This window comes from Lissotriton helveticus, chromosome 2_1, assembly GCF_964261635.1.
Source record: "Lissotriton helveticus chromosome 2_1, aLisHel1.1, whole genome shotgun sequence".
In the NCBI taxonomy this organism is placed as follows: Eukaryota; Metazoa; Chordata; class Amphibia; order Caudata; family Salamandridae; genus Lissotriton; species Lissotriton helveticus.
The window spans coordinates 1,032,200,682-1,032,222,948 of record NC_136059.1 but is presented as its reverse complement, the minus strand read 5'-3'; the positions used below and the strand labels follow the sequence as shown (position 1 = coordinate 1,032,222,948).

Here is a 22,267-nt window from a genome sequence, read left to right as displayed (position 1 = left end):
TATACAGTCCTTATGTTGATCATCAACATGGACTCCCTTTTTGTCGCATGTCCTGCAAGGCTTGAACAAGGCCTTCTTCTCTGACATCTTTGAAGGAAAAAACTGAGCTGGCACCCAGGGAGACTCCCTTCCACACGACGTGCGGTGAAAATCGGAGGAGAACTGGCTCTGCAGAGAGGGTTCTAGAGGGTGCTGACAGCTGAATATGCTGAAAAGACCCAAGTCTTTGTCACAGCCAATGAGGTAGATAGACTACTGCAATCTAGGCTTCAGGCCTGTATTTAGGGCCTACTACTATAATTTACTTTTGGCACTGCTTTTTTATATACCGTGGGACTCCCGCCTCGGCGACGGGGAATGATTCAGGCATGTGAATCTATGAAAGATACCCCAATACTGGATAACATGGAATGGGGTAGACTGGAGTGCAGTCCTGCAAACTGAAGTGGAGTGGGTTGGATCGGGGGATACTGGAGTGGGATGATTTGGGTAGACTGGAGTGGAGTAGACTGGGGTAGATTGGAGCAGAGTGGGATAGATTTCAGTGGAGTGCTGTAAAATGGGGGGATAGGTCGGAGTTGAGTTAATTGGGTTCGATTGAGAGAAGTGGGGTAGATTGGGGTGGGGTAGATTGGGGTGGGGTAGACTAGAGGAAGATTGAAGTGGGGTAGACTATAGTAGAGTGGGATAGGTTGGAGTGAGGTAGGCAAATTGGGATGGGGTAGACTGGAGTGGAATGTGATAGACTGAAGTGAGGTGAGTCATACTGAGGTACATTGGAGTGTAGTCGGATACAGAGAGTGGGGTACATTGGAGCGGGGTAAGTGGTGTTGAATGAGTGACATGGAGTGAGTGACATAGATTGGAGTGACGTTGAGTTGCATTGTGTGTTGTAGAGTGGAGTGGCATATCGTAGAATGGAGTCAACAGAGTGGAAGGGCATGGAGTGGCATAGTGTGGAGTATGCATGGTGTGGTAGTGCACTGCCATTACTGATAACACATTTTCAATTGAAACAACCAGTATATTTGCATGGAAAAACGGTTTTACTGCACAAAACGATAAGTGCAAATGTCATCACCTAAAGAACGGATGTGTTTTGATCGTATTCAAATATTTGTTTCCACCACACTTCAGAATTACAAAGCAAGCATTGGCATAGCCAAAAGGTCTCGCCTTTGGGACCTTATAAGTGGTTAACCAAGGAATTACAAAGCAAGCATTGGCATAGCCAAAAGGTCTCGCCTTTGGGACCTTATAAGTGGTTAACCAAGGATATTGTGCTGCATAACTAAATGCTTCTAAGGTCCCAAAGGCGAGACCTATTGGCTATGCCAATGCTTGTTGTTCGCATGTCAGCCACACATCAAAGCAGTGATTGACCTCTTGGCTTGTGCATGTCAAACTGTAGGTGGTGCAAATCGGTGTTGGTGCGTCGCGGCGGGGTGAGGGCTGATGTGGGGGTTAATGGAGCGTAAAACGGCACCTACGGCAAGAAAAATTAAAGCAATTTCATCTGAATCACTGGAACCATGTAAGAGGGGTGTTGCTGTCTGCAGGGCGGCTTTAATGCAGACAGCTCCATACAGATTGGCACCCTGGTACTGGGCTAAACCCGCCCACGCCAAAAGCCAACCTTCATTGTAGGGTTTTGGTTTGAACCACAATTGTTAAAAAAAAAAAAAAAAAAGAACGGCGGCACTATCTGCTTTTACATTGGAAACCAAAACCAAACCAAATAAAGGCATAATCGATGTAAAACAAACAAGGAAAACCCCCTGCCCCGCATTTGTTTAATAAAAGGATGCTATAGTTGGAGAGCGTGCAAGATGTAACTGTATACAGAAGATTACAGTTATGCGTATGGGGGTGTAGGAAAAGCTGAGCACATAAAAGGTGGACATGGGAGAACACAAAAACAGTGGAAACGATGGACACATCGAAAAGGAGGCTGCAACAGAAGAAGCGGAATAAAGGAAAATACAAAGAGTAGGAGAGAAGGTGAGAGGTATGTTAAAAGGCTATTGATGGAGAGGAGAAAGTAGGAGGACGAGAAGAGCAGGGGCAAGGAAAAAGGGTGTAGAAACAAAAAAAGGCAAATGGCAAAGTGAGAGAATAAGACATGATGTGAAATAGTGATGTTGAGATAGAGCGGAAGAGAAAAGCATTAGGAAAGGGAAGGAAGCAGAATGAGGGAGTGGAAGAGAGAGGGGTGTCAGAATGAGACAAGAATTAATAAGTAGACGGCTGGGGCCATATTATAGAAACGTAGGAGTGCTACCAAAACAGTATACAATAATTGTGCACTGCTTTTCTATGTATCTAATAAAAATAGTTAAGTCTAGGCGAAGGAGAACGGAAATGATGAGAGTAGGGGAGATAGAAAAGTAGAATTTTTTTAGAGAGGTTGAACAGGAAGATTAAAAGTGTGAGGCAGGAAAACAGAGGAGAAAGATGGACAGGCGAGTCAGAGAGGTCAAGTGTATGTCTGCGAGTAAAAGAGAATGCATGTGTGCAGAATGAAAGACACCAGTGCTGGCAATGGGGGAAAAATACACCGGGTAAGCGTAAATAGGGGTAAGCATAAAAGGGGTGGGATCACAAGGTGCATAGTATGACTGTCAGCGTATACACAAAAAAAAAAAAAATGCAGCACCTATATAAATGTGCAACAAGGACCAACAATTTGCTCGGCCCCTGACGGGTTGCAGCTCTGAACGTACAGTACACAGAAAGCAGCGCAGATGACTGTCTGGATCCGGCTCAATAATGACTGCCGGACCGGATCCCACTAGATTTCAAACCCCCTCCCCTCAACACTAGAAGAGAATAAGAAAGAGAGAGAGAATAAAGTATAAAGAGAAGGACAACGTGAGAGAGCGGGAAGAGAAGTGAGTAAGAAATGAAAACAAAAGTGGGGAATTTACAAGGTACAAGGTCGCAGTTACACGAGTTAAAGCAATTGGTATTGTAAATGACAATGCCTTTTATTTAGGTTTTTAAAACGAAAACAAATATAAAAGGCATTATTATTTGCAATGTCAATTGCTCAAACTTGCGTAAATGCGAGACCTATTGCATTGCAAATGCTTGTTTAAAGGATGTTCTTTGCTTGTACTACTCTATCCCTGCCCATGGCACTTAATTCGTCACAAACATAATTAGCAAGCCCCAGGGTATTTCACAAGAGGCCGTTCTTCCAAGTGCCTGTACCACTGTTACCGTCAAACCATCACACTGCAACAGTTGTGACAATTTGGATTATTTCATGTCACAAAAGCTGTAAAAATGATGCCCTGTGACATTGGCTGGGTGACCAAAGATGCGTGTAGAGGACTCGTGGTCTGTTGGCCTCTTTACCACCCGTCTGTGGTGCAAGGCTGGAAGAACATTCATTGCAACGCCATCAGTGGTAACCTATGAAGGGATGCATTGTGGGAGTTGCCTCGTCTGACAACCAGACATCTACTCACCCGAAGCGCATACATTACCAGAACCTCATTCACCCGTACCTCACTCATTACCTGAACCTCTCACCCGAACCTCATTCCTTACCAGAATCTCACTAACCAGAACCTCATACATTTCCAGAAACGCATTCATCCGAACCTCACTCATTACCAGAACCCCACTCACCCCACCCTAATTCATTACCAGAACCACTCTCACCTGACCCCTACTCATCATCTGAACCTCACTCACCGGAACCTCACCCACCGGAAACTCACCCACCGGAAACTCACCCACCGGAAACTCACCCACCGGAAACTCACCCAAACATCATTCATTCATTAGCAGACCTCACTCATGCGGACTTCTCATTACCAGAACCTCATTTATTAGCAGAACCTTGCTCGCCTGAAACTCTTTCATTGTCAGTACATCACTTACCCAATACTCACCCGAATCTCATTCATTACCAGCAGACACCTGAATCTCACTCATTATCAGAACTTAACTCAACCAAACCTCACCCACCCAAACCTCACCCATCCGAACCTCACCCACCCGAACCTCATTCATTCCCAGAACCTCCCTCTTTATCAGAACCTCATTCATTACCAAAGCCTCACTCACCCAAATCTCGTCAATTACAAGAACCTCACTCATTACCAGAACCTCAGTCACCCGAAACTCATTCATTACCAGTACCTCATTCATTAGCAGAAGCTCAGTAAGCCGAACCTCAATTATTACCAGATCCTAACTCACGTGAACCTCACTCATTACCAGAACGCCACCCACCCGAACCTCACTCATTACCAGAACCCCACTCCCCGAACTTCACTAATTACCAGGACTGTCATTACCTCTAGGGCGGTGTAGCGTGGGAGACGTGCGCTGGTGAGTTAAATGTATCTGGATACATGGAATTTCCTGGGTGCATGTAAAAAGGTTTTCTGCATTTTTCTGCCACACATTCTGTAGTTGTCCAAGTTTTTCTTACACTCCATGAAGCTGGTGGAAGCCAAGACCTGCGGATACCCCAAGAGGGGGCAGTGGGGGGGCGAGGGTGGTCATGAGGGCAGCGGTCAGGCTTTAGGACGTCAGAGGACCGGGAGCCTTCGTTGTGTGGTGTGTCAAGTGTTGGTGTGTGATGAGTTGTTAGGTGCACCGCGTGACCCGAGCAAGAGCACAACACACTGCGGCGATCCGCGCTGGGTATAGTTGGGGGGTCACAAGGGCAGGGGTGAGGCGTTAGGACACCAGAGGGCCGGGAGCCTCTGATGTGTACGCGGGGATCTGCACTGGATGTAGTGGGGGAGGTCACAAGGCCGGGGGTGAGGAGTTAGGACACCAGAGGGCCGGGAGACTCGGTTATGTGGTGTGTGAAGTGTTGGTGTGTAATGTTTTGGTAGGTACAGCGTGGGACCCGTGTAGGAGCACAACACACTGCTGTGCTCTGGGATCTGTGCTGGGTGTAGTGGGAGTGCAGGGTCCCTCTGTTTACTCGTGTTCCCGTGCCTTCCATCCCTAGCATGACCCCGGATGGAGAACTCCATTCTTGTGGCTGTAAATACCGCTGCTGATTGCGAAATTTACCACTCGCTAATCCACCCCGAGCCTTAAACACAATCTTAAACGAAGAGACAGGCAGGCAGCCACAAAATGAGGCACCCCCACAGCGAAAACAAAAAAACACTGGGTAGGGAGGATGCAAAGAGGCAGATAATGTGCCGGAGACAAGCGAGTCAACCCCACAGCGACATTTCACATGCTCATCTCTGCCTTAATGTGTAGCGCACTCAGATGCGACCATACAAGGCCCCATGGGATTAGAGCGCGCGCATTGTGTGCGGCATCACATCCCTCCTCATCAGGGGGGAGACACAGCCCTGCTGCCCTAAGACCCACTCCCCCGCAGCCCACGATATGGGTGGGGTGGGGGAATGGAGGTATGCCTTGTGACGTGTTAAGAAACTGTCCTCATTACGCTACCGCACTGTCTCCTTTTCGTCCAGCCCATCCGGACTGGATCCTTTATTGCTTCACGGCTTGTTTACTAGAGATAAGAAATTGCTTCATGACCGCCGTGAAGCAAACGATCCAGTCCGGATGAAAAGGCAAAAGGGCGGCAACAAAAAAGCATCCTTTTCAATGGGATGCCAGCGTTTAGCATAAACGCTGATGCTACCCAATGAAAAGGATGGGCAGGGCTTCAAGTCTTCTGAAATCTACTCATCCACCATATCTCTCGCCGAGCGAGCACCACATGCGCTGCAACGCTAGGCGAGGCCTAAAAAGGGCAGTTATTACCCTTGTTGTTTACTTTGTTTACATATTTCATGCCATTAACAACCATAGTAAGGTCTGAGGCATTTCTTCAGTACTAGGAGGTCACTTTACACCTTTCCCATTTGAAATATATTTAAATTAGGTCAGGGAAACAAAAGTCATTCCTGTGTCTACCATCTGGGGTCAGTGATATTTTCTCAGTAAAAGATTGCATTATATCAGTCCCAATTTATCGAATTAAGTAATCAACAACCGAAAAGTGACTATTTACAGTGTCTGAATTCGACAAGCATCACATGCCAATTTTCTTTTTGTTAACGTATTTTTTACATTGATTTTTCATATGATCTGCACTAGAGAGTGGAATATGTAGCATGTGCAGGGCATTCACACTTCAGCAGAAAACGCAGAGGCCCACTATCCCATTTTTCCAGTAGCCCTGTTTATAGGTTCTGAAGATAATGTTATGTCAGAATACTTCTACAGTGAATGAATCTACAAATTGTAAATAAGCATGTGATAAAACAAATATATTTTTTTAAATGCCTAACGTTTGTAGTACAGTTGAAAATGTTTCCATCAACAAAATACTTCAGAGTAAGTTAGAATGGCCTTACATTAGGGTGAATCACAACACTGTTGCAAGTAATACATGCTCAGAATGCATCGAAAACTGAATGATCGTTTGTCAATACAAAAATTAGGGTCGTATGAACAAGTTGGCTTTATATAAAATCTCTGACTCACAAATGATCTAAAAAATACATGAAAGCCACAACTCCCCTGAATTCAGTGTGAAAAAGTCATGGCATAGTCAAAAGTACCTCATTAGCCTCGCTCTGCTGTTGCTCCTTCTTTTTTCTCCTCTTTTCTTTCTTCTTCTCATTGGCGTTGGACTTTGTACCACTAGCTCCTGCATTACGAGACTTGTTTGTTGTCTGGCCCAACTGGCATTTGCCAGATTCTGAGTCGGAATCACTGCCACTGTCCACTTGAAGCAAAGCAAATCTGGAAGCCGTGGTGGGGACTGAGCTAATTACAGCTGAGGCCATTGTATAGATAAATGTCAGAGAAGGCACAAAAATCCTGAGTACTGAGATCCTGAAATTAAATTAAGAACAGATGAAATTCTTAAACGATCATGTGTCTTGCATATTTCAAATTCTCACTAATGTGCACAGGTATGTGGTACTCCGAAACTTCGCACATTTGCTTCTGCCAATTTCTGTAGCTACCATAAACATTTTGTTGAATGTTCTCATGCTTTGTGGTAAAATTCTTGTTACCTTACTATCACCCAACAAAAATCATCTTTTTACCAACAATTGCAACAAGCAATCACATCCCCTAGTATCTGTGGTTGACAATTATATACATTTGTTCAATTTTCCAGGTAGTCTCATTAGTAAGGTCAGAGTGTCTTGCGATGTATGCTCAGTGTACCTATTACACGTGTTAGTCTCGCTTCTATTTATAGTGACCAGGGAGCTGGGGGAATTGCTGCTATAATTCTACTTATATGGATGTTTTATGCACGCATGCTTATACAATTTTTATGCATATGTCTGAGCCTAAACATTTTATTTAGTATCACCATCGTTCAGCAGAGACTTAGCCACAAGGACAACAAGAGCACCACAAATAACATAGAACAGTTACAGAAAAGAGATAAAGATAAGGCATCGGATAACTTGTAGGGGAAGAAAAGAAATGTTAAGTCTTTAATGTACATCTTAAAAAGAAGACGTTTTAATTCTGGAATGGTAGGTAGTAAATATTGAATCGGAAATCTTTGGGTAGTGGATTCCATTATCTTGGAACTTGAGAAGTTGGTTCAGAAATGTGTTTTTAGGGTTTTGGGATTTACAGAAGTAAGCAGGCTATATTTTCTTTTCCAATAATGGTTAAAAGTTTTTCTTAAATTAATGGGGTCAGGGGAAAGCAAGAATGCAGTGCTTTAAGGAAGTCAGCTTGACGGTATGCAGATCCAAAATTGTCCCGAGCATGAATGAATTGCAGTCATCCCACAACTCTAGCAATCATGAATTCGTCTTTCCCATGTCAGAGGGGTTGGATCTTTAGTAATAGTTCTAATGATAACTTGCTGCAGACGCTACTGGTTTGGCAGCACATGGAAAAAATTAATTTAAAGATAAATCTTAATATCCTTACTTTGTCCTTTGGTGAGCTATTTGACAATCCCACTATAAACGAAGGCCCTTTTTTTTACCCTTTTAAGCATATTATCCACCTGTATGTGGTAGAGGGTATGATGTAGCACTCCAAGGCAGCAGCAGGTATTTCAACTTTCCACTGCTAGCCATCCCAGTCCTAAGTGCTGAGCAGTTTTCTTTTGCTTTCTGGGGTAGTTCGCTCTTAGACATCCATAACTTTTTGTCAACATAAGCTATCCAAGCCAAACCCCTAGCTGCTCAGCCCATCTCCCAACTGACAACACTCACACCAGGCACCCAAGCATTCCACACATGTCAATCACACTAACATTCTACCCGGAACACTCACACTGGCTGAGCAGCTGGATGAAGAGGAGTACAGAAACATATGTACATATGTACAAACATATGTACAAATCTGAAGATACTACATTATCCTCTTCCTCTCGAAATGAAAAACAAAAGAGAAAATAACAATGGAGGAAAAACTATACACAGTAAGAATAAACAATAGTAATAAGAAATCCATAAACCCAGGGATGAGGATGACACCGCATCACGAGAGGGAAAACAGACAAATAAGAAAATAAAGAAAGAAGAAAGAGACAGTAAACACTAACACTATCCTCCTCCTTTAATAATGAACAAAGAAAAGATAAAGAGTGAAAGAAAAACTCACAAACAAGTGAGCATGACCTAACGTGAAGTGGAGGTCCTCACGAAAGGAGACTGTGGCAAAAGGAAAATAAACCCTAAATGCCACCCCTCATGTGAGGGACTGAGAAAATATTGGGCTAACCCATAACCAAATAATTGATGGTGTAACAAGGGACCGAAACCCAAAAACACACGCAGCAAGAGATGGTGCAGCACAATGTGGCCAACGCACACAAAGTCAAGATGAAGCACAAGGTGACTTACAAACACAAGACAGTGTAGGAGTACAAGGTGATGCGCGGGGCGGCTTACACACACAAGAACAAGTGAGCCATGAGACTACTACACACACATGAGAACACAAGGCGACTTACACACGACAATAAAAAGTGATGTGCAGGGCGGCTTACACACTGGACACACTAGAAAGTGACACGCAGGGCGACTTACACACAAACGACATACAACAAAGTGTCCAACACACGTAGAGAAGAGATTATCACCCTATAACCCAGACATAAGTGTTAACAGTAAGAATGGTGAAATTACCATGAAATGTAGAGAAGGAATTATCACCCTATAACCCAAGAATGAAGGTTTACACTAGAAATGCATTACAAATGACCTAGAAAGGGGATTATCACCCCATAACCCTAGAATGAGGGTTAACAGTAGAAATGCATTTAAAAACGGCCTTGAACCATAAAATATGTATTAAGTTGGTCCATACATACATATAATGATGTAGCCGAGGCAGATGTAGTTGAGTTATGTAGTAGGTTTATTCAGCCCATAAGTAGGTTAACAGGTAGTATTAGTCTGGAACAAGCAGCCCCACCAGGAGCAGCCTCCTAGCTGCTCAGCCCATCTCCCAACTGACAACACTCACACCAGGCACCCAAGCATTCCACTCATGTCAATCACACTAACATTCTACCCGGAACACTCACACTGTCTGAGCAGCTAGATGAATAGGAGTACAGAAACATATGTACAAATCTGAAGATACTACACTATTGCATTTGCACCCACACACAGCCACACACACATACAGCCACACACACACACGCAGAGCCACACACACAGAGCCACACACGCACAGAGCCACACACGCACAGAGCCACACACGCACAGAGCCACACACGCACAGAGCCACACACGCACAGAGCCACACATGCACAGAGCCACACATGCACAGAGCCACACATGCACAGAGCCACACACACAGAGCCACACACACAGAACCACACACGCACACAGCCACACACGCACAGAGCCACAAACGCACAGAGCCACAAACGCACAGAGCCACAAACGCACAGAGCCACAAACGCACAGAGCCACAAACGCACAGAGCCACAAACGCACAGAGCCACAAACGCACAGAGCCACACGCACAGAGCCACATACACACACAGAGCCATACACACAGAGCCACACACACACACACACACACACAGAGCCACACACACACACACACACACAGCCACACACAGAGCCACACTGTTGGAACCTGGGATGTCAGGTCACCTAGGGTAGCCTGGCCTAGGGTAAGACATGCAATCCTAGAGGCACAAGTGTGAAGGTTGCAAACCACCCAGCAGTAAATCCACGCAATAACACATAAAAAGGACGCTACACCAATGTTGGAAAAATAAGTACTCGTTTATAAAAATAATATCTTTGCTCTTTTCACACTAGAATTCACAGTTCAATATAATGCATTCTGTCAGGAGAAGAACCAGTACTTTTAAAATTGCCAAATAATGTCAAAACACAGTTCTATTAACTTAACAGCACATTACATTTAGATGTCTTGGAATCCGTAGTTCTACTTTCAGAGAGGTTAACTTATTTCAGTAATTACTATCAAAATGACATTTAATCAGACACCAACATTAACCAGATTTGACTTTGATGAGAAATTTCAGTTAAACTCGAAGTTTCCTTAGACACCAGCGAACTCTGTGAGAAACTTCTGCCTTTGCTTAACCAGCAGGTTCCTTCCGCCCTCTATTTGCAGATGATTCCCCCCCAAGCTACTCCCCACCTTGTGTCAAACAATGTAGGAACGACCAGTGTCTAAGGCACTCCCTTGTAGGCGCTAGCGCCCCTTTCCCCCTGCAGCTCACCTCCTTACTTGTACCAAAACAGGCGGTGGCAGTTGTGCTGCGCCAGAGAGTGGGGGAAAACACTTGGCAGGACCAAAGGGAGCCACACGCTGGCAAGGTTCACCAGCCTCTGGGGCCCCTCAGCTCTCCTCTGCGTGGCGCCAAAATAAAGGAAGTAGTCTCAGTCGTATCTCCTAAGCCGCTTTTGGGCTCCACAGTCCTCCCCTCCCGCCAGCCACAACAAGCGGCGCTCGAGCAGGGGAGAGAAGTTGCCACTCGCCTATGCCGCCGTGGGACTCCCGGCGTCATCCTCCACAACTCCCTCGCGCTGATCGGAAGGTAACACTGCTCCTCACGGCTGGCTCCGCCTCAGGGAGTCGAACGCACCACCGGGCATGCGCGAAGGGGAAGCGTCTCCCCACTGAAGCCCGCGCTCTCCTACCGGTGCTCTTCTCCACAACTCCGCCCACTCAGGAAGTCCGCAGGGATTCCTCAAGGTCCGCTCCTCACCTCCAAATCGCCTCTTCAGCCACAACTCGGCGCCGCTCCCCACGCTGTCACAGGGGCGGAACAGCCCGATCTCTCCTGGCCTCTGCTCCCTCAGCGCCCGCCGCTCCTCTCAGTTGGCGCTCAACCACTGATCCAGTGCAGCTCACCAGGCACTGGCTTCACTCCACAGCAGGTGAGAGATGACACTCTGTGGGGTGATTAAACTAGGGGACAGTCGCTGTAACCGGGGCAGGTTTTTATTGAGGTCTGAATAAAAAGGGGGGCCACAAGGATTAGCCCTCCTCCGTCCGAGGGAATCTCAGCAGAAGTCTTTTCACTGGGCAGAGGACTACACCCCACAGTGCTGTAGTCTCCTTCTCCTGTCCACCTCCCTATTCTTTCAGTTCAGGGATTAGTCAGGCGCCCAGGGTCTCCCATCATCCAACGCAGCAGGGATAGGACAAATAACCCAAGGGAGGAAGGGTGGTGAATCAATAGGCCAAACCTCTGACTATCCTACCCCCACCTTAAGCTACAGCCTGTCCTCTAGCTGACTCTCTCTGGTAGACAAAATGGCTGACCAGCATTCCGCCTTTTATAGGCTGACCCTCAGGAGTCCAGAAGGGACCAGAAGGTTCTGGAACGCCCTATACTAGTCTATGGGCAAGTTCTGGGTTTGGCAGTTAGGGCAGTTGGTAGCCACCATTTTGTGGTCCCAACTATTTTCCTGTCAGAACAGGCCTCTGGGCCTGAGGTGAAAAACTATGAGGGGGAAAAAGAACACCTATCCCCTTTACCAACATCTAGAAAAAGTTAGTGGACAAAAATTATTAAAGGTATGAGGGGCAAAAAGGGGACAAAATAAACAATAAATTGGAGGGACTACGCAAGAAGCCACACACACACACACACACACAGAGCCACACACACACAGAGCCACACACACACACACACACACACAGAGCCAAACACACACACAGAGCCACACACACACACACACAGAGCCACACACACACACAGAGCCACACACACACACAGAGCCACACACACAGAGCCACACACACAGAGCCACACAGAAACAGATGCGGAATCCTTCTGTAGAACTTGTTGACACCAGGTTCCAAAATTACCACTGCGCATGTGCGCAGCCTACGCTAGCCGAGACCTAAAAACGAATGGGAGGACTGGAAGGGGTCTTGAGAGGCATTAGCTGAACGGTCACACGTGGATCTTCCTCGTAGAGCTCTTCGTCAGTATAATGTTTTAGCCATTTATACCCCCACCTTTTTTAGCCTCTCGGCAAACGATGCATGGTATGGTATGGTATGATAGCATCCGGCATTCTGTGATAACATCCGACATTCCGGCCCCAGGGACACCAGAGCAGGGGGAGACTCTTTTCTGGATGGATCAGGGAATGGGGCAAATATGGGGGGGGGTATTCCGGGCAGCTGTATGGACGGCTTTCCTAAGCTCCGACCATATAAACGGAACTGGCAGCCAGTACTCACCAGAGGAGGTGCGTTCCCTCTTTGATGGTAAAGGCCACCTGCAGCCTCTTCCCTTTACTGGGTGAGAGGCAGGGAGCGCTGGAGAGTTGGGGCAGGTAGAAGCGTGTCACCCCTGGGGGACTTGGGCAATTAGAACAGTTTTTCACCTCAACGTGTTGTACACACAGTGAGGGGATTGGACCTGCTTCTTTTTTTGGAGCGGGCTGGACAGACCAGAGCGCGCCCTGCCCAATAGCCCCTTCCCTCCACGCGGCAACAGCTAATAAAACCCATTTGTTTACTAATTGGGAGAATGAAAAGCTGCTCTGAGCAGGTTAAAATGGGTGCATCGAGTCAAGTAAACAGGAGGACTGACTAAACCATCTCGTAATCACCGACCGGGAAAGGGAAAACACTTGAAAAAGATGAGTAAGCGATCGGTCTGCGTTGCACGATGTCTCAGCAAGGGGGGCATTTTCACTACAGGAACCTAGTCTGCTGGCGGCAGCAAGAGACCTGCCCAACTCCCTCACACAGAACTCTGGCAGCGGCGCACCACGCACGTCCACTGCATGGGGCAACTGACAACACAGGTAGGGCACGAACCAAGATATAAATACACAATCCACCTAGCATTCCGTGATCAACCCTCCAAGGAATGTGAACACAAACACACACTACATAATGGCAGACAGCACGTGGAAAGTGCACAATCGACTACACGGGATGAACACGGAAACATAAAGTAATTGGAGCAAACACACACAGTAGCTATACATACGCAGCACAGACATACAGTACGCGAAGAAAAAACACACACTGGGCAATCATGCCATGTTTTTCTGTTACTGAATGTTAAGGTCCTGAACGTTTTCTTAATATTTTTCCTACAGGCCCCTGATGAAGGGTTATTTTCTTTCAACCCGAAATGCATTGGGCATAATATAAAACAGTGAACTTGTGAATTTTCATGAATATAATGAACTTTCTTGCAAAAAGTGAAAACGGTTCCAAATGAACAATTAAATACAATGATGAAATCTATGAAATAGTCAGTCGTAATGTGTTCATTCAAACGACTGGTGTGAAAATTGATTACATACACTGAGTGAGTGAAGAAACCCTACAGTTTCATTTTTAAGAAGCGCGCATTCTTCGTGGTTTGTTGAACCACATTCGATATCAGTAATTTTAACGCACTGCAGACTCAGTGCGACAAGGATAGCGCCAACACGAATATTGCTGAAATGGTCATAACCAATAGGTGTGCACGAAGATAATATTGTTTCAATCATACCACACGTCACGGATGCACAATTAAAAGTGAAATAAATACACGATCCTAATGCAGAAACATTACGCAACGCCAGCGAATAGGATAGATCGCAAGTCACCAATCCACAGTCACCCACAGCACATGACACAAATGCACAATCACATACAGAAAGAGAATGACATTCACAACCACACACACAGCAGAGGCGGAGTGCATTTTCCGCAGAAAGGGCAGCGCGCACCTTTCACAACACACACATCCTTTTGTTCCTCGCTGTGAGCAGCATGTCTTCAGACAGAGACAGTGAGACTAGCGGACAGGATGGAGGGCTTGGAATCCCGGCTCTTCCCCCTCCGCCAGAGCCGGCCGCGAAGATGATGGGGTGCACTCTCCCACCACGCCTCGTTTAAACATCTCCGCCCCCGTAATGAGGCCGAGCGAGGCTGTCCGCACCCCGTGATTACGCAGTGATGCGGCCGCTCCAGCAGCAGGGTATTCTGGCAACCTCTCTGATCCTATTAGCCCCCTTTATTCTTGGAGGAGTCCTTAACAAAACAAAACAAAACAAAACACATATATACATATATATATATATATATATATATGTGTTCTCTCCCAAAACACTCCTGCTGCTTCAAAGGATCACTCGAACAGCCAGGTAAATGACAACTCACTTTATTGCCACGCTGAAAATTTCATTTAACCTGTAATTGTTTCCTCAGAGCCGACGTGTTTCGAAGCTGTCCGCTTCTTCCTCTTGGGCTCATGATGCAAAGCAGATTTGGCAGTCCTCAGTAATTACCCATGATTCCTAGTGCTTTTGTAGCGAATGAATCCAGTTAAAGCTATAGTAGTTCAATTGTCTTGGAACTCGTAGTTACTGTCTGCCATAGTGTTTACCCTCCGTGGGTTCTGCGATACAACAGTTATTTAAAAGGTTTCAGAGGTTCTGTACGAAACCTCTGCATTAAGGCACTCCATTGCGCCCCGGATGAAACGGCGTTTTCAGTAGTGATTGGCCCCTGCTGCGCCGGTTAAGGCAGGACATTGCCTGCTTTCACAGCCCCCACTTGATCGGCATCAGCCTTCCGTAGGTGGTGCTCCTTTACACGGCCAGAAGCTGCCGTGTACATATTCTCTCCCAAAACGCTCCTGCTGCTTCAAAGGATCACTCGAACAGCCAGGTAAATGACAACTCACTTTATTGCCACGCTGAAAATTTCATTTCATCTGTAATTGTTTCCTCAGAGCCGACGCGTTTCGAAGCTGCCCGCTTCTTCCTCTTGGGCTCATGATGCAAAGCAGATTTGGCAGTCCTCAGTAATTACCCATGATTCCTAGTGCTTTTGTAGCGAATGAATCCAGTTAAAGCTACAGTAGTTCAATTGTCTTGGAACTCGTAGTTACTGTCTGCCATAGTGTTTACCCTCCGTGGGTTCTGCGATACAACAGTTATTTAAAAGGTTTCAGAGGTTCTGTACGAAACCTCTGCATTAAGGCACTCCATTGCGCCCCGGATGAAACGGCGTTTTCAGTAGTGATTGGCCCCTGCTGCGCCGGTTAAGGCAGGACATTGCCTGCTTTCACAGCCCCCACTTGATCGGCATCAGCCTTCCGTAGTTGGTGCTCCTTTACACGGCCAGAAGCTGCCGTGTACATATTCTCTCCCAAAACGCTCCTGCTGCTTCAAAGGATCACTCGAACAGCCAGGTAAATGACAACTCACTTTATTGCCACGCTGAAAATTTCATTTAATCTGTAATTGTTTCCTCAGAGCCGACGCGTTTCGAAGCTGTCCGCTTCTTCCTCTTGGGCTCATGATGCAAAGCAGATTTGGCAGTCCTCAGTAATTACCCATGATTCCTAGTGCTTTTGTAGCGAATGAATCCAGTTAAAGCTATAGTAGTTCAATTGTCTTGGAACTCGTAGTTACTGTCTGCCATAGTGTTTACCCTCCGTGGGTTCTGCGATACAACAGTTATTTAACTGATGCCGATCAAGTGGGGGCTGTGAAAGCAGGCAATGTCCTGCCTTAACCGGCGCAGCAGGGGCCAATCACTACTGAAAACGCCGTTTCATCCGGGGCGCAATGGAGTGCCTTAATGCAGAGGTTTCGTACAGAACCTCTGAAACCTTTTAAATAACTGTTGTATCGCAGAACCCACGGAGGGTAAACACTATGGTAGACAGTAACTACGAGTTCCAAGACAATTGAACTACTATAGCTTTAACTGGATTCATTCGCTACAAAAGCAGTTCACACAACACAACACAAGCAGCTCAACGACCCAGCCGCTCGACGGACTCCAGCGCCCGCTCCTTATTTCTCCACTCAGAGACTTTTAAACTCTCTTCACATTTCTGACTGGATTGCACGAATCCATTTTAAAGCAGCTATTGTTTTTTTTATTTACTCGTCGCCGCCCACCGCAGCCCTTCGCACCTCGCTTAGCTGATGACGGGGTCGGCTGAAACAGGGGAGGGCACGGGAAGGGGCTGAAGCAGGGCTCCTTAAACAGTGCAGCACCGCAGCTGTACTTTAGCGCAAGAGTGGACCGGGGAAAAGGGGCCTGGAGCAGAGATTCACTGCGGATTACAAGCCTCTGATGACGGGATCGGCTGAAACGGGGGCAGGAAGGGGCTGAAGCACCACCATCTTTCTCCGAGGCGAGGCAGAAATGCCTCGGAGAAAGCAGCATCATTTTCTGATTCGGGGGGCGTGGTTTTCTTTCTCTCCTCTTCCCATTGGCTGGAAGGTAAAATTCCAGCCAATGGGAAGAGGAGAAAGAAAACAAGAAAGAAGTGAAAAAACACGCCCCCGAATCAGAAAAAGACGGGGCTTGCACAGAGTGACGCCCCTTGCCTCCAATGGCTGGCCTCCGTTTAGGAAGCCAGCCAATGGAGAAGAGGGGCGGGTTCAAGCCCCCATTCTGGTAAACATTAAGACGAGAGGGAAAAAACAGCCATTTATGACAATGTTTTCATCTGTAATTTTTTGTCACCATGACAGATTTGCAAAAGCAAAGTAAATTTAGTTCGCTAGTCCCTTTTGGTTGTGGGGGTATGTAGGTTCTCCAAGAACCCAAGGTACCCAGAGCCAAAAACCGAGCTGCACCGCACAATGGTTTTTCATTGTGTACTGAGTATAGACCAATTCATTTATTTATTTATTTTTATTTCAAATTATTTTATAAACTTTTTTATTGACATATAAGATCGCTTACAGTTACAGGGTATCAGCCTAACTTGGCTGTTGTTGCCATGGTTACAGGTAAATGGTATACATGTTTGGCTGCCCCCCTTTACAGTTTCTTGCTAAGACATTAAGAGTAGGTAAAAGGAAAGGAAAAAGAATAGAAAAGAAAAGAAAGAGGAGATAGTGTACAAGAAGAGTGATTTGGTCATGGGCCTAGTCAGTGTTTGTTGCCAGCCGCCCCTCTCAAGTGCGCTCACGGTGGTTCATAGGAGTCCAGGTACGCGTCAAGCGATGTCCACATCCCCCTAGTAGCTGGTCTCCAGGGTGAATTTTGCAGTGTGGTGCTATCTCGCCCCTGAGGTACGTCACCCAATTGAGCCAGCCTTTGGATGTCGCCTTACAGTTAAAAGAGAGCTCAGAGTTGTAGATGCTGCTCCACGCTGGGATGCTATGGAAAATAAAGTAATTTTTATAATCTTCAAGACCCATCTTTTCATGGAGACCAGTTGGTGACCTGTGCGGGGCACAGGTACAGGCATCCCACCCCTGGAATACAATTCTAGTGTTAACAACGAAAATCAAGACAAAGAAGAAAAACTGGATTTAACAGAAAAGAGTCCACTGCCACGGAGTACTTGTGACATTTTGATGCGCCATGTTATTTAATTCATCGATTCAGTTTAAGAAATATGTTAAACTGTTAAAGGGAGAAGTTCTTTGAAATCTCTGTACTCGTTGTGTTGCCTAGCAACAAGTCCATCGCTGGATTGCACGCTGTTGAGATATATGCCTCGTGAGCAGCCTCGTGAATTGGTTCATTTCAAAAAGGCTAATTTGTGCGCCTCGCGCCCATCTCAAGACTGTCTGACTGTGTTTACTATATTCAAAATTAACACTTGCCTCGATTGAGAGCCAGCAATAATAAGTCTTGACCACATGGTGTCGCTCGCACTCTGAAAAAGAAAGTTATATAATGAATTTCATCGTGAAGTACTCACTGAACGACTTTAAACGAACCTCGCAAGGATTTTACTCAAACTGAATGAATATTAAAACATTATACCAATGTTGTAAAGTCCGACGATCGTTATCTTCTACACATTCCTGCACGTTTGAATCAGCTCTTCAGCGCTTACTGCCTCATTTTAATACTTTGAAAGAAACAAAGGACGACATCCTACGGGCAACACTGAAGCTAAAGGAAGGAATACAACGTCAAGCCAACCAAGGAGAAGAAAGACTACGACATAGAAGGAAGGGATCTGAAGTTTTAACTTAAAAATTAACTTCAAATTAATTAATTTAGGTCTATATTTTAATTTATTATATTAAATTGTTATTTTTTAATTTTTTATTTCAGAGACCATGTCTGATCAAGCAATGTCTTCTCCACCTCCTTTCCTATCTAAACCTGGTGAGCCTATCATTCCCTGGAAACAATTGAAAGCAATGTGTATACCTTATTTGTTAGCTATTGGGGTGATAAATATGGACCTATTAGACGTCAGGCTATACTTTTACACCATTTGGGAGTTCAGGGTAGCAGGATTTATGAGGAAATACCGGAGATATCCTTAGGAATGGGTGATGGCCGACCTAATAACATATACGACATGTCCATCCAAATGCTGGAACTGCATTTCACGACTAAAACTAACGTAGTATTAGAGGGTCACTAATTCTTTAGCAGAAATCAGAGAGATGATGAAGATATTACTTCATATGTTTCTACCTTAAGGGGTTTGGCTATTACGTGTAAATTTGAATAATTGAATGATTCACTCATAAGAGATCAAATAGTTTGCTGCACTAGTAACAAGAGAATAAAAGAGAAATTATTCATGGAAGAGTACACTTTAGAGGAATGTATTCAGATTGCCAAAGGGCTCGAAGAAATAGAAAGCCCAAAAGAAGATAAACAAAATAAGATAGAAGTAGTAGAGAGTAAATGTGAAAATAAAGATACTGTTTGTTCCGGTACGAGTTACGTAAAACCAGAAGGTGCGAAAAAATGATTCCTACCAGACATAATAGTCAGAGTACAAAATATACAAAACCACAATTTGAAACAAAAGATTTTTTTGCTAGAGATGTTAAATGTTTTCGCTGTGGTTCTCCTGGGCATATTGCGTCCAGTTTGAGATGTATGGCTAGATGTGTCCCCTGCTGGGGCTGTGTGGGGAGAGGACATTTTGCCAAGATGTGTCGAACTAAAATGTTTGAAAAAAGACAAAGTACATGAAATGGAAGATATTTGTGAATACATTGAAGAAATCGTTCTTGCTATTGACTATGATCAAAAAGATTTGGATGCAGTCAATGTGAATAATTCAGGGGCTGACCAAGATGTAAAGTTAGAAAGTACAGATAAGTTAGAGGAGCCACGTTGTAGTATAACTTTCGATGACGAGAAGATAAAAGTTTGAGCAGATTCCGGAAGCTTATATACTCTCATGAATCATTTTTTAAAAGTTTGGCCGAATGATAATACTGGGGGCCCATTCTTACCTAATTCTGATATTCCTGCTGTAGGTTATACTGGGAAGAGGATTGAAATAAGAGGGATGTGTTGGAGGACATTGAGGTTCAAAGGAGAAGCAGTCAAAGGAAGGGTCTACATAACGAATTCTTGATCGGACCTTTTAGGCTGGCGCCACCAGAAAGACTTAAATATTATAATTGATCCCAATGCTAAAGAACCAGTCATGGTAATGGAGAAAGTGAAGGTTAAAGAGGTGGATGGTTGTCAGAATGAATTGTTTGATAAATATCCAATTTTTTTTAGTTCCATGTTGGGTCTATTAAAAGGATTTTCACATAGAATAATAAAAAAAAAATGATTCTAAACCTGTCGTGCATAGAGTCAGAAATGTTCCTAACAATGCTAGAACCCTTACGTCAAGAGATCAATAGCTTATTGGAACAAGATACTATTGAACCTATTGAGGCACCTGAATGGCTAGCCCCTATTGGTATAGCTCCCAAGGCGGGTGGCAAAATCCGTCTCTGCATAGACTTAAGTGATTTGAACAAAAATATTTGGATAGACAACCTCTACCAAATATATCGGAAATGTTATCTACCATGGGTGAAGAATGTATTATTACAGTGTTAGATATGTCTGTTGCGTATCACCAAATTAAACTCCATGATTCATCTAAACATCTTACTTCGTTTGCCACACCACTGGGGGCATTCAGATATAAAAGGATGCCATTTGGACTGGCCCAGCCGTTTTTCATAGCGCCATGGAGAAAATCTTTGGAGATATGAAGCAAGTCTGGTGTTTAAAGCAGATATGCTGAGGCAGGTGCATCGCCTAGTTTCTTGGTTTGAATCGCTTATATTGTTCTTTTGAACTTATTTGTAGGTGCTCCACAGGAGGCGTCTGACATCCTGAGACGCTTGAAATTGTAACTGAAAAACGTGCTCCTAATAAGACATTAGTTGCATCCCTGTAGGCACTACAGGGATGCAACTAATGTCTTATTAGGAGCACGTTTTTCAGTTGCAAGTCTGGTGTTTCCAAGACAATATTTGGATTGCCGGAAAGAACACACATGGTCATGATAGTCTGTTTGAGGAAGGTATGAAGAGATTAGAAAGGTAAAATTCTAGGCATAAAAAAGGAAAACTTGTCAGTTAAAGAAAAAACTGGTGAACTATTTGGGGCATGAAATAAGCTCAGAAGGTATAAGGCCTAAGAAGGACATTGTGAAAGATTTGACTATGGCACCTAAACCATCCAATAAAGATGAACTTCGGTCTTTTTTTAGGTTTGGCCGAATATTGTGCTAAGTATGTGATAAGTTTTTCAGAGATTGTTGAACCTCCGAGAGTTAGAATGGAAAAGGATGTCTGGTTTGTGTGGGATGATGGATGCAAGGGAGCGTTTGAATGCATTAAGAAAGCTTTTTCTGATGCACCCACTTTAGGGCGATTTGAGATTAATGGGAAAACTACCTAACCACTAGCGGGGTGGGTATTGGAGCCATGCTGTCGCAAATATTAAATGGTGAAGAATGGATTGTGGGGTTCGCATCCAGAAGATTACACGGTGCTGAGGGTGCTGAGAGGTCCTACTGATGGTTGCTATCAGTAATGGAATTTAATTTCGTAGTTAAGTATGTTAAGTATGTAAAGGGGAAGAGAAATGTGGTTGCTGATTATCTTTCAAGGATGCCCTCAGAAGATGATTGTGAAATTATGTGTAGTGATATCTTCAGTGGTGTCAAAGGAGAAATGGCTTTATCTCTTGAAGAGTGGGAAAATGCTTAAGACAATGATTCTGTATTCCTAAAAGTTGAAGAAAAAATCGTCCAAGGATGGGAAAGTAACAACGCCAAGGATGAGGAGTTAGGTGAGTTTTATAAGATAAGGGACGAGCTGAGTATAAGCAATGGTAAAGTTAAAGGAGGTGGCAATTTATACCTCCTAAAGGGATACGTAGACGTGTCCTTGACATTATCCATGAAGGACATCCTGGGCGAAGCATGTCAAAGCGCAGACTCAGGGAATCATTTTGGTGGCCCAAAATGGAAGGTGACGTAGAGGACTTAGTAAACAAATTGTCATTTTTGTGCTAATATCGATAAGTCTAAGATAATACGTGAACCGCCTTTGGCCTGTAGTAAATTTCCATCGAGGCCATGGGAAAGGTTAGCTATTGATTTCATCGGTCCAGTTGCGAAATTGGGTCACAGAAATAGGTTTATTCTTGTGTGGGTGGATTACCACTTTAAGTGGTTCACTGTGGAAACAATGACTGAAATAACTACTTCTAATGTTATAAGATTCTTAGAAAAAGTTTTCTTAGAAGAAAGTTTGCCAGCCTCCATTGTATCTGATAATGGTGTACAGTTCATTTCTAAGGAAATGGTAGACTATCTTAAAAAGGTGGGCATTTCTCATTAGAGAGTGGCTCTTTTTAGAGCACAGGCTAATGGCTTAGTAGAAAGAGTGAATCGGATTGTGATGGACAACATTCAATTGTCGCTTGCTAATGGGTTGTCTTGGAAACAAGAATTAGAAAAGATGATGTGGACACAGAGGGTCACCTCCCATTCTACCACGGAAGCGTCTCCATTTGTGTCTCTTAAAGGAAGAGAACCTGGAAAGCAGGTGTGTCCCACATGGTT

General features: G+C 44.8%; 1 protein-coding gene across 3 annotated transcripts in view; it reads right to left on the bottom strand.

The window, feature by feature from the left end:
* The window catches only part of GKAP1 (G kinase anchoring protein 1), a 664,789-nt gene that overhangs the window by 556,263 nt on the left and 86,259 nt on the right, over positions 1–22,267 (bottom strand). For 2 of the 3 annotated variants that reach the window (XM_078675829.1, XM_078675827.1), the window contains exon 2: positions 6,561–6,837. In XM_078675829.1, coding sequence (XP_078531955.1) covers positions 6,561–6,788 — 228 coding nt within the window. In that variant the 5' untranslated portion in view covers positions 6,789–6,837. Of the gene's footprint in view, positions 1–6,560; positions 6,838–18,029; positions 18,078–22,267 lie in introns of those variants that run through there. The other variant, XM_078675828.1, reaches the window with a different exon arrangement.